Source organism: Cynocephalus volans, chromosome X (genome assembly GCF_027409185.1).
Source record: "Cynocephalus volans isolate mCynVol1 chromosome X, mCynVol1.pri, whole genome shotgun sequence".
Taxonomy (NCBI): Eukaryota; Metazoa; Chordata; class Mammalia; order Dermoptera; family Cynocephalidae; genus Cynocephalus; species Cynocephalus volans.
In genome coordinates this window covers 49,079,471-49,093,006 of record NC_084478.1, presented here as the reverse complement: position 1 = coordinate 49,093,006, position 13,536 = coordinate 49,079,471, and the positions used below count along the sequence as shown (strand labels likewise).

At 34.6% G+C, this 13,536-nt stretch overlaps 1 protein-coding gene across 1 annotated transcript in view; it reads right to left on the bottom strand.

Moving 5' to 3' along the window:
* The window catches only part of LOC134367978 (cilia- and flagella-associated protein 47-like), a 1,412,159-nt gene that overhangs the window by 142,184 nt on the left and 1,256,439 nt on the right, over positions 1 to 13,536 (bottom strand). The window contains 1 exon segment of the mRNA XM_063084614.1: positions 11,434 to 11,541. Coding sequence (XP_062940684.1) covers positions 11,434 to 11,541 — 108 coding nt within the window.

Below are 13,536 nucleotides of genomic sequence, written 5' to 3'. Positions count from 1 at the left end.
AGATCCAAGTATATGCTGCCTTCAGGAGACCCATTTCACCTAAAGAAACAAACAAAGACTAAAAGTGAAGGGATGGAAAAAGATATACCATGAGAATGGAAACCAAAAATGAGTGGGAGTAGCTATTCTTACATCGGACATAATAGACTTTAAACCAAAAAACATAAAAAGAGACAAAGAAGGTGACTATATAATGATAAAGGACTCTATCCAGGTAGAAGACATAGCAATCATAAACATGTTTGCACGCAATACTGGAGCACCCAGATACATAAAGCAAACATTCTTAGGTCTAAAGAAATAAATAGGACCTAATATGTTAATAGTGGGTGACCTGAACACCCCTCTCTCAGTACAGGACAGGTTTTCCAGGCAACTAATCAACAAATAGACACAGGATTTAAACTGCACCATAGACCAACTGGATTTGGCAGATGTATATAGAACATTTCATGCAACAACTAAAGAATACACATTCTTCTTATCAGCTTCAGGTATGTTCTCCAGGATAGACCAAATATTAGGTCACAAATCTAGTCTCAGCAAATTTTAAAAATACTGAAATCATTCCAACTATCTTTTCAGATCACAATGGAGTAAAATTGGAAATAAACAATAAGCAAAACTCTGGAAGCTATACAAATACATGGAAACTAAATAGTAGGTTCCTGAATGACCTATGGGTCAAAGAAGAAATTAAAGAGGAAATCAGAAAATTTTTAGAAGCTAAAGAAAATAAAGATACATCATACCAAAACCTTTGGTATACTGCAAAAGCAGCACTAAGAGGCAAATTTCTTGCAATAAAAGCTTATATCAAAATAAAGGAAAGACTTCAAATAAACTACCTAACACTGTGCCTCAAAGAATGGTGAAAAACAACAATCCAAATGTAAAGGTAGTAGACAGAAAGAAATAATTAAGATCAGAGCAGAACTAAATGAAATAGAGACCCAAAAAACAATAGAAAATATCAACAAACAAAAATCTGGTTTTTAGAGAAAATAAATAAGATAGACAAACCATTATCTAGGTTAACAAAAGAAAAAGAAGGGAGAAGATCCAGATAACAAAAATCAGAAATGAAACGGGAGACATTACAACTGGTACCACAGAAATACAAAGAATCATTAGAGACTATTATAAACAACTGTATGACAACAAATACAAAAATCTGGAAGATATGGATAAGTTTCTAGACACATACAAACTACCAACACTGAACCAAGAAGAGATAGAAAGCCTGAACAGACCAATAACAAGCAAGGAGATTGAAGCGATAATTAGTAATCTTCCAACAAAGAAAAGTCTGGGTCCAAATGGTTTTACAGATGAATTCTATCAAACTTTTAAAGAGGAGTTAATACCAATTCTCCTCAAACTATTCCAAACAATTGAAATAGAAACTACTGTCCCAAACTCGTTCTATGAGGCCAACTTAACTCTGATACTAAAACCAGATAGACAAAACACAAAAAGAAAATTATAGGCCAATATCCCTGGTAAATCTATATGCTAAAATCCTCAACAAAATATTAGCAGTCAGAATACAGCAACACTTAAAAAAATTAGACACTATGATCAAGTGAGATCCATCCCAGGGATGCAATGATGTTTCAGCATATAAAAATCAATAAATGTGATGCATCACATCAACAAATTCAAGGACAAAGACCATATGATTATCTTAATAGATGCTGAAAACACATTTGACAAAATTCAACATCACTTCATGATAAAGACTCTCAACAAATTAATTATAGAAGGAAAATATCTCAACATAATAAATTCCATTTATGACTAGCCCACTGCCATTAGTTCTGAATGGGGAAACACTGAGGATGTTTCCCTTAAGAGCGGTAACAAGACAAGGATGCCCACTCTTACCACCTGTATTTAACATAGTTCGGGAGGTACTAGCCAGAGCAATCAGGCAAGAGAAAGAAATACAAGGAATCCAGACTGGAAAAGATGAAGTCAAACTTTCTCTATTTGCAAATGACATGAGAGTATATATAGAAAAACCTAAAGACTCAATCAAAAAACTCCTAGAGCTGGCAAATGACTTCAGTAACATTGCAGGATACAAAATAAATGCTCCCAAATCAGTAGCATTGATATACTCAAATAATGAATTAACAGAAAGATAAATAAAATAAGTAAGCCCATTTACACTTGTCATGAAAAAATAAGATACCTAGGAATCAGTTTAACCAAGGAGGTGAAAGACCTCTAACAAAGAGAACTACAAACCATTTCTGGAAGAATTAAAGCAGACACAAAAAGATGGAAAGATATTCCATGCTCTTGGATTGGAAGAATTAACATTGTGAAAACGTCTACGGATTCAATGCAATCCCCATCAAAATACCAATGACATTCTTCACAGAAGTGGAAAAAACTATGTTACCTTTTCATATGGAGAAACAAAAGACCCCAAATAGCTGAAGCAATCCTGAGCAAAAAAAAAAATAGAGCCGGAGGCCTAACACTACCTGACTTCAAATTATACTATCAAGCTATTGTAACCATAATCGAATGATACTGGCATAAAAATAGATATTCAGACCAGTGGAGTAGAATTGAGAACCCAGAAATCACCCCTCAGGCTTATAGCCATCTGATATTAGACAAAGGCAACAATAATCTAAATTGGCAAAAAGACTGCCTCTTCAACAATTGGTGCTGGGAAAACTGGATATCAGCATGCAGAAGAATGAAACTAGATATGCATCTCTCACCATACACCAAAATTAACTCAAAATGGATTAAAGACAAGTATCAGACCCAGAACTGTTACATTACTAAGGGAAAACATGGGTGAAACACTTCAGCAACTAGGTCTGGACACAGACTTTATAAACATTAGCCCAAAAGCATAGGCAACAAAAGAAAAAATAAACAAATGCGACATATCAAACTAAAAACCTCTTGCACAGCAAAGGAAACAATCAACAGAGTGAAATGACAACCTACAGACTGGGAGAAAATTTTTTCTAACTATGCATCTGACAAGGGATTGATATCCAGAATATACATAGAACTCAGGCAATTATACAGTAAAAAAACAAATAACCTATTGCTTTGCCTCCCATGGATTTGTCATGGAGCCTTTTCCCCTGGGTGATGGAGCCACCAAAGATTACTCAAAGCCCATCTCTTCTGAGCAGTGAGAAGCCCCAAAGGGGTTAATCTCCCCAAACCCTCAAGAGAGAGGCATTCCTTCCATTTGGGAAATTAACTCCAAATTGGGGTCCTTTTCCCGCATTTATTCTACAGACCAGGAAGTTACAGGAAGAGAACATAGGTGGGGTTTTTGCTAAGTATAGTTTAACAAGTTTAACATAGAAGCTGGTAATGTTCAGTAAAACAATCAAGGTGCCATTCCATAATGCAAGAAGTTAAGTCGATCCACCAACAAAAGCTTGATCTTAGCAAACATTCTCTCTCCTTACTGCAATTTCCCAGTATCTTTACATATCAATCAGTAACCTGTCTGTCCCTTGAGCCAGCAACCTTGCTGTGCTACAATTCTTTATCTTACAACAAAGACTAGCCTGGAGAAAAATTTCCTATCTTTTGCAAGGTTAACATTTTATAAGAACTTTTAAGACGTTAGGCTAAACCTGAAAATTGCAAGGCTTTGGAAAACCAGGCCCTGGGAAATACATTTGCTTTATGTATACCCCACAATAACCCAATTAAAAAATGGGCAAAGGAGCTGAATAGATATTTTTCAAAGGAAGACATACAAATGGCCACCAGATACATGAAAACATGCTCAACATCACTAATCATCAAGGAAATGAAAATTAAAACTACATTGAGATACCACCTCACCCCAGTTAGACTGGCTATAATCAAAATGATGGTGAATAACAAATGCTGGCGAGGGTATGGAGAGAAGTCCTCCACTGTTGTCGGGTCTGTAAATTAGTACAACCACTATAGAAAACAGTATGGAGGTTTCTCAAACAACTAAAGATAGATCTTCCATATGATCCAGCAGTACCTCTTCTTGGTATATACTCAAAGCAACGGAAATCATCATGTTGAAAGGATACCTGCACTCCCAGGTTCATTGCAACTCTGTTGACAACAGCCAAGATATGGAAGCAACCTAAATGTCCGTTGATGGATGATTGGATAAGGAAACTGTGGTATATATACACCATGGAATACTACTCTGCCGTAAAAAAAATGAAATCTCCCATTTGCAACAACATCGATGAACCTGGAGAGACTTATGTTGAGTGAAATAAGCAAAGCACAGAGGAATAAATACCACATGTGCTCACTAATGTGTGGGAGCTAAGAGAGAAAGAAGGAAAGAAAGAAAGACCACAGTGCACTGGTCTTACAGAGGAAGGGAACATTCCTAGGGCTGCAAAGTGGAGGGGGTGAAGTGGGGAGAAAGGTAGAGGGATAATTGGGTTGTGGACGTGGGGTACAAAAGTAATTTCTGGTAATGGGTATGCTGCCAGTATGAATCTGCCCCTCACATCACGGGCATGAGGGGTGACAATTAGCTTTGTATTGCATGAATATTAATAATAAAACTAACGAGCTAACTAACTAACTAAATAAATAAAAATAAACCATTTATAGCAAACAAATCACAGCAGTAAGCAGGGTACCTGGAACACTGAATTATTCCTCCTTTCTTTTGCTGGTTAAAAAATATTTCTAAAAAAACAAATTTTTTTTCAAACCTGGAAGTACTGGGTAATAGAGAGGTAAAATAAAAATTCCAAGTAATAAAACCAGAAAAAAAAAAAACATAACAAAAATACAAATTGTCATCTTGCATTATCTTTCTGTAACATTGAAATATAGCATCATAATTCAATAATTTTATCTATGTTGGATTTTCTTTCTTTTTCTTTTTTTTTTTTTTTGACCAGTAAGGGGAGCAACCCTTGGCACGGTGTGGTCTGCACCACGCTCAGCCAGTGAGTGCACCGGCCATTCCTATATAGGATCTGAACCTGTGGCCTTGGCGCTACCAGCGCCTCACTCTCCCGAGTGAGCCACGGGGCCGGCCCTGTGTTGGATTTTCTTATCTCTATTGTCTTTAGTTTACAATTCAAAATAATTAAAATAAAAATATGTAAGTGTATCTGTAATAAAAATAATGAAATCATCACAACACATATATTATTAATTTTCACAATATCTTCATGGCCCTGTGACAGAAGAAAATTAGCAATATGTGGTAAGTAGAATTCAGTTAATTAATTCAAATTATATAATTGCAAAAGGAACCATTTTCTTGATTATTATATAAAATTTTTGACAGGCTCTTGGGTATTCAAATCCTAAGGAGTCAATTATCTGGCCAACTTTGTTCTAGGCAGTACATATTATCTTAAGTGTTTTTGCTATTAGCACTTTTACTTTCATCTCCACTCCTCAGGTTTCCTGGTACTTGACCTTCCACAGAAATAGAAACAAAATCTATTTTATCAATTAAAACCATCAAGCTATACTTATTTTCTAAGATATTTTGCAGAGAACACTGTGTGCTCTCCCGAAGTGTACCTAAATCCAGTTTTAGTGAAAAAGATAGTTGCTCTTGTTAATCAAAGAACTAAGATCCATACCCATCAGTCTCATTTCGTTAATATGCAAAGTGATTTTAATGTGTGAGGAAACCTATAGTTTCAAATCATTACTTATTGAGGCTCACTGTACTTATTTACTTCCCCTCAGGGGTGGAAAAGATAAATAAGGCATGCCATCTGATCTACTTGCGGTGGCTGGAATGAGGTGGGACAACATGTTCGGGGGCAGAATAGAAAGGGCCTCACATGCCCTGCTAAGGCACTTTTCATTTTGAAGGCAACAAAGTGACCTTGAGTTTCTTCTTTGTGTGTTTATGTTTTTAAACAGGAATGATGACATACTCAGATATATTTATGCCAGAAAAATTTTCCTGGCAGCAGGATGAAAAATAAACTATAGTGAGAAGGGAGTGGAAGCCGAGACTAGTTATAATTATTATGGTATGATAATCCAGGAGATAATGAGGACCTGAGCTACTGCACTGGCCAACAGAATAGAAAAGAGGCAAGAGATTTTAGAGGTACTGGGCAGGGAGGAGAGATACAAATTGGTGAAAGTCTGTGTTTGGAAGGGGAAGGGACAAGGGGAAGGAAGGTCCTATATATGGACCCATAGGACATGTGGCTAGCTCACTGGTGAATTGTCAAATTAATTTAGTAAATAGCAGTTAGTGTAATATATTTAAATGGAAGCCAGGCACAAAAGGTCACTTTGTATGATTCAATTTTTATGTAATATCTAAAATAGATAGAGATAGAAAGCAGTTTAGTGTTTGCCAGGGTCTTTGGGGAAGGGGAAAGTTGTAGCAACTGGTTAATGGATAAGGTTTCCTGTTGGGGTGATAAACAAGCTTTGAGACTTGATAGAGGTGTGGTAGCACAACAGTTGAATATTCTCAATGCCACTGAATTGTATACTTTAAAATGGCTAATTGTATGTTATGTGGAATTTTCCTCAAAAAATAGAAACATAATGGGAAAAATTAAATGAGATAGATAGTATCAGAGTTTATCATACATGGGATGAGTGAGTATTGTTCATGATGCTCTCATGTGTGTGTGTGTGTGTGTGTGTGTGTGTGTGTGTGTGAGTGTGAGTGTGTTTTGTAGGCTGCAAAATAAGATAGATTTCTTGATGTGGGTTACAGTCAAAAAAGTTTGAAAACCACAGCTTGGACAGCTGGTTGCATGGTGAGGAAGGTAAATGAGACAAAATACAGAGGAGGTAGCTTTACTGGGAGAAAATAAGCCTGTGGCACATTTAATTGAATCATGTCGACCATGCAGATGGAGACATGAGTCTGAAGTTCGGGAGAGGTTCCAGCCTGAGCTACAGAGTCACAATACGAAATAAAACAAGATATATTTGGTCCAAAATGTGTAGTAAAGCACTCATGTCTATAGCTTAAACAGATTCCTGTTTGCATTTTCATTATAAATAAAACAATGGCATTGCAAAATAAAAAGAAATTACAGTTAAAATTCTGTCAACACATGTTGCAACTGTGAAATAAAATGAACTATATTTCAAAACACTCACTAATAAAACATATGAAAAACCATAAGTTTTGTGGGGATAAAATCAATTGCAAAGAATTAATATAAATTGATAGCATTTGAAATAGGAAAAGATCCAGAAAGCAAGAAAGCTGTATGTAGCTTATGATTGCCAGTGGACTAAGGAGAAAAATGTAAAATAAAGAGGTGCTTGATTCATTCTTCATCCAGAAAAAAGTTTTGAATTGAATTGAATCTAGTGAACTTTCTTTGTCAGTCTTGCCAGTAATTAGAGATGAGTATTATAGATTATAAATGCTATGTATTGAGGATTGTTAATACATATATTATTTAGGGACGAAAATGAAATTTCTTAAGAGTTTAAAATGTTACCACTTTCCCTTTGGGTTCCATAATCTTCCACAGCCACAATAATTTGTTTTCATTAACACTCTTTCAAACTTATTAATGTACAATTGTAAAAGAAAAATTAAAATATTACCTGTCCGAACAATGAAGAATGAGAAAGGTAATTTCAATGTGAACCAAGCACCTTAAAAACCAATTAGAGGGTAAAGGGGACATGGGAACGCTGTACTGTTTGTTTAATTTCTTGTGAGGCTTAAACTCTTTCAAAATTAAAAAGATTATGTAGAATTCAGGTGATGAGAATACATTATGAAGCACTAGGAAGAATGTACTTACCATAAAATGCATAAAGGAAAAGATGCCTCTGATACGTAAAAGTTCCCGGGGTAATTGAATTAAATAAACTTCATTTTACCAATTATTTATTAAATGACTACTACCTATCATTCTGTGATTCATTAATAATATCCTGTATTGCAAACCATGGATGATAATTAAGGCTGTCTCTGACCTGGAAGTGCAAATGCTTAGTCCTCCTGTTTACTCCACTCTTCTGTGCTTACACTCAATACAAAGCTGCTAACAACGAAACGTATGTCTCCATCCTGAATGCTTCCACTGCACTCCATGCTTATCATCAAACTGCTTTATCAACATTCATATGTCTAATAAGCACCTCAAATTTACAGGCCCCAAACTGAGCTCCTGATATCTATCTTTAAACCAGCTTTTTTGGTGGTCTTTGTCTCAGCAAATGTCGACTTTTTTGTTCTAGTTGCTCTGACCAATAACCTTAGTGTTATCCATGTCCTCCTGTTTCTTTCATACCTCACATACTTTATTCAGCAAAGCACATAAGCTCTGCTTTCAAAAATAAACCCTAAGTTGGGCACTTCTCACTATACTCACTGTTAACACTCTGGTCCAAGCTGCTATCACCTTGGTCCTGGATTAGTGTAATCACCTCCTAACTGATACTTCTCTCCCATCACACTCAGACATCAAATCCAGAAAGATGGTAGATCTAAATATAAGAGTTATAAATAATACGTTTTTCTAGAAATCACAGGAGATCTTAATGAATTGGGAGTATGGAAAAAATGAAGAAAACAAAAAGGTTGACCAAATAAACTACATTAAAACTAAGTATTTTTTTCATTAAAAGACCCCACTAAGAAATTGAAAAAGCAACCCACAGTATAAGAGAAGGTATTTGCAACAAATGTAATTCACAGTAGTTTGTATCTAAAATATATAAATATCTTTAAATTAAAAAGAATACAGACAAACCGGTAAAAGAATGATCAAAGGACATAAACAGACACTTCAAAAGAGACTATGTCAAAATGTCTTTAAACATATGACAAAGTACTAACCTCATTAATCATAAAGTAAGTATAAATTAAAAATAAAATGAGATAGCACTTACACACCAGAATGGTTAAAATTAGTCCTAAAATATCTATGTTCTTGAGGATGTGAAGCAACTACAATTCATATATGGCTATTGGGAGTGTAAAGAAATACAATTTATAACTCTGTCATTATCCACTAAATTGAAACAAATGCTTACCTTATGCAATAGATATTGCAGTTTCACATTTATAATCAATGGAAATGAGCACAAACGTGCAACAAAAGACATTTACAGTGCTATAAATAATATTTTTCATAAATACCAAACCTAGAAACAAACCAAAATCCCATCAATAAAAAGCGATGTATCTTTTTTTTTTTTTTTTTCCAGCAATGAAAATAAATGAAGAATAGCACACAGAAGAACATGAGCTGGTCAATAAGGCCCATCCGTGGTGTTAGAATTCCTAATTATCATTTTAGAGCCTCACACTTAAAAATGAGCAAAACAAACATCTGAAAAAGTTTCCAATAAGAAAGAAAGCAACTGAAACATACACATAAAGACAAAGACCATGGCCTTTTAAAATAACCATTCATATCTTAAGGGATATGAGAGAAAGATACGCAAACATGAAACAAGAACAGAATGTTATTTAGAAAAAAAAAAAAAAACCCTAAAAACAGAAAACAGAAGAAACATTCAAAGAACAACAACAACAAAACAGTCATGGATGTTGATAGCTGACACGAGAACTCAATAGAAGGACTGGAAGATAAAATTGAGTAAATCTGTGTGAATGTAAAAAGACAAACATTGGTGAAAAAAGCAAAAAGGAACGAAAATTTGAAAATCAGACCCCAAGTTTCAAATCCAAAACATAGATGTAGGAAGAAAGAAAGAAACCAAAAAGATGATATAATTCAAGAAGATTCCAGAAACTGAAAGTCATAAGTTTCCATATTGAAAGAGTCCCCAACTACCTAGAAAAATGTATGAAAATAGAGCCACAGGAAGACACATCTTTAAGAATTTTAAAGACACTGGACACAATTAAAGATCTTTCAAACTTCCAAAATTAAAAATAATCCGGGATAAGCTAATTAAGAAAAAAAAAGTTATCAACCCTCTTTTAATATTATATGACTTTTAATTATATAAAACCGTGACTTTGATAAAACAAAGTTTTAGGAAAACATGCTCAAAAATAACAAGATAACTTAAAAAGGAAAAGAAAAGCCTAGCCCTTTTTAGTGGAATGAAAAAAAACAGTGATCATAAAACTGGTTGAGGCAAAAATTTTCACCTAACTTTTGTATATTTATTAATAACATTAATATGTAGTTTTCATATATTAATCTATTTTAAGAGAAGAAAGATATATAAAACTATGAATAATTTTGTAAATAACTTGTTGAAGCAGGCACTGCTGGTATACCACCCAATCCCCTAGAAGATTTTTCACCAGCTGTTTGTCCATATCCCAACTTCTGCGTGCTTGCTGTTGAATCTCCCATCTGAGACCTTCAGTTGATTTTCCTTGGGTTCTGGGGCCTCCTCAACCCTACAGAGAGCAGAAGTGCCTGTGTTTACATCTCATCCCTAGCAAGATTAAAGGGACTACTATGGGAGTTCAAAGGCCCAGCTTCTTTGCTGGGCCAAGCATTGAGACATAACTTATGTTCCAGCCCTCTTGGCAGGATCAGGCAGTCTGTGACGATACCCCGAATCACACCTGCTCTTAACTTCCTCCCTTTACTTATCTTGCTTTACCTATTATCCTACTGATATCTCTGGGATCACTTTCTTAATGAATCGCTTGTAGTGATGTTTTGGCTCAAGTTCTGGTACTGGAAAAACCCAGCACTCTTTTGGTGTGCTAAGGGACAGAAATTAACTAAAAGGCACTGATTTGCCCACTAGAGCACGTACTCTTTAAAAGCAGAAATTGTGACCTGTTTACCCCTATTTACCAGCACCAAATTTGGTGCCAGACATGTAATAGAAACTCAACCACCCAAATACCAATGGTGATATCTCAAGGGAATATGTTACTAGCCAAGTGACCAAGTGCTCACAGTTGCTCATCGCTTATCCTCTGTGTTGCCTTGGCCAAACTTTCATCAGGCTTTTCCCTTCCCTACCAGCCTTTGAACTCTGCTTGTCCCCAAGCCTAAGCAAGCACACACACATAAAGGGAACATTCCCCCCTTCTCTTCTTCTCCTGGGAGTTGGCTGACTGCAGTGAGACCCTTTTCCTGTTAGACCCCACTGGTCATTTTTCCTAGCTTGTCCAGCTTTCCCTCCAGAGATTCCGTTTATATCTGCTTGTTTCAACTTTAGCTTATAAAACGGAAAACGTTTTCCTGATTGATTTGGTGACCCTTGCAGATTTCTGAGATGGAAGCTTTCCCTCACTTACACTAACCTATTTGAATAAAAGTCTTAGTCTTTACTAAGACCTGATTTGTTTTTCTTTGACAAGTTTTCCACAGGATAGTTTACATATCAAACCTTCCCTGGAAAAGAAAATTACAAAAAATATATTTATTTCTTATTTAAAAAGAGTAAGTGCATTATAACAACACTATTACAGATTAACTTTTTTCTTGCATGAAATGATTTTATCTATTAAATAGAACTTACTTTCCAAGGTCACGTTTCATTTTTGGCATTACAGTTGGTTTTGGTAATTCAGTAGTTAATTTCAGTAAATACCAGAACTCTTGAGCCATTTCAAGCTGAAAAATAAGGCTGGTAGAGAGAAATAAACAAAATCCTGTCAATGATTTTAGTTTGTATGATAAATTTGGCAGAAAAACATATCCTAAATTGGTAGAAATAGTTTGTTTTAAATGCAATATTTTACAACTACTCTGTGACGCATTTTTTTCTTGAATTTTTAAATTATTTCAGTTTTTGGTGAGAAAATCACTTTATTCAAGAAAAACAGTGCTGTCATTAATATCTTTAACAAATGACTGTTGAATCAATGAAAAATGTTTAAATGTTAGTATCTTAAATGTCTTAGAGGAGCTATAACAGGAAAAGTCCTGCTTTTTAACTGTGATTAAACCAAATTAATTTTGTTGAGGTGAATGCATGTGTATTTTCATGTGAAGGCTATCAAGTGACATGCACTTCTGGAGAGTTTCCTTTATAATCAGCATGTGCTGAGCTCTGGGGGAGACAGAGCTTGTGGCAGTCTAAATGTATAATTGGGCTGGTATCTCAGCTCCGTCGTCTTTTATTTGTGCATCCTTGATCAAGTCACTTAACTTTTCGAGCTTCAGTTTCATCATTTATAAAATGGGAGGGATCAGTCCTTCCTTTACAGTTGCTGTGAGAATTTTGTGCTCATGTATGAAAAATGCATGTCCCAGTGATGATAACAGAGTAAGCAGTCAATAAGCATTAGCCAAGATTATATCTTTTAATGTATGCTGATTAAGAAAATTCAAGATTCAATCTGTGCTCACAAAGCCTATGCAGTCACATTGGAGAGATGAGACCAGCCCATATTTTTAATGGTATCTATCAAAATAGTGTCTTTTACAGTACGCAATGTTCTTATTTTCATGTTGTACATTATAATAATTTTATCCTTTAAAATTTTACAAATATATTCATTTATTCATCCATTCATTAAAATAACAATTACTTGGTTTCTATTATAAGATACTGGGCTAGAAGTACCAATAATAGTTATACTGGAGGACATTACATTAAATGAAATAAGCCAGCACAGAAAGACAAATACCACATGATCTCACTTATACATGGAACCTAAAATAGTTGAATTCAGAGAGCACAACGGTGGTACCAGGGCCTGGGGAGATGTTGGTCAAAGGATACATTTCAATTAGAAGGAAGAAGTTTAAGAGATTTATTGTACAACATGGTGACTATAGTCAATACCAATGTATTACATACTTGAAATCATTGCTGGCAGAGTAGATTTTAAATGTTCTCATCACAAATAACTGATAAATATATCAGGTAATGCATATATTAATTAGCTTTATCTAGCCATTCCCTGATGTATACATATTTCAAAGCATCATGTTGTACACCATAAATATAAACAATTTTTATGTCAATTAATAAATTAATAACAAAATTATCTTAGCCCTGAAGTAGCATATAAAGTAGCAAGGGGCATTTTCTTAAGTATAGTAATGAAATGCATTGTATACACAAATAATAAGTCAATTATAATCTTTAAAACTATAATAAACAACTTGGATATTACTTTTGAAGCAAAGTTGATTATTTTAATAAATTATTGAGTGAATTATGAACATAGAGGCCATGTTTTTATGTGTGCATGTATGTGAATATATAGTGCAAAGAAAGATTTTCATAATTATGCTATGCAAACACTTGTCATTACACTGCTAATATTTGTGTGTATGTTTTCAGCATAGTGTAACATCCTCAATTTTTTCTGTCCTCCATCTGAATGATTTCTATTTAATTGAGAGTAAAACATATATAAATTAATTTTCATCAAGGGAATTGATGTTTAATCCCTAGTCCTCAGTAAACCATTTTTGTTTGTTTCAGTTTTTTTTTTTTTCACCCAGAAAATCCAGTTAGTAAAAAGTGAAATGAAAGAGCAGGTAAAAGTCAAACTTCAGGAATTATTTAATTTTATATTCTAATAAACAAAATTTTTGCACTGCAGCAAACAAAAGCTAACTCTAAATTAATACATTTTATCAGGGAATAGTATCAAACAAAGCTAAA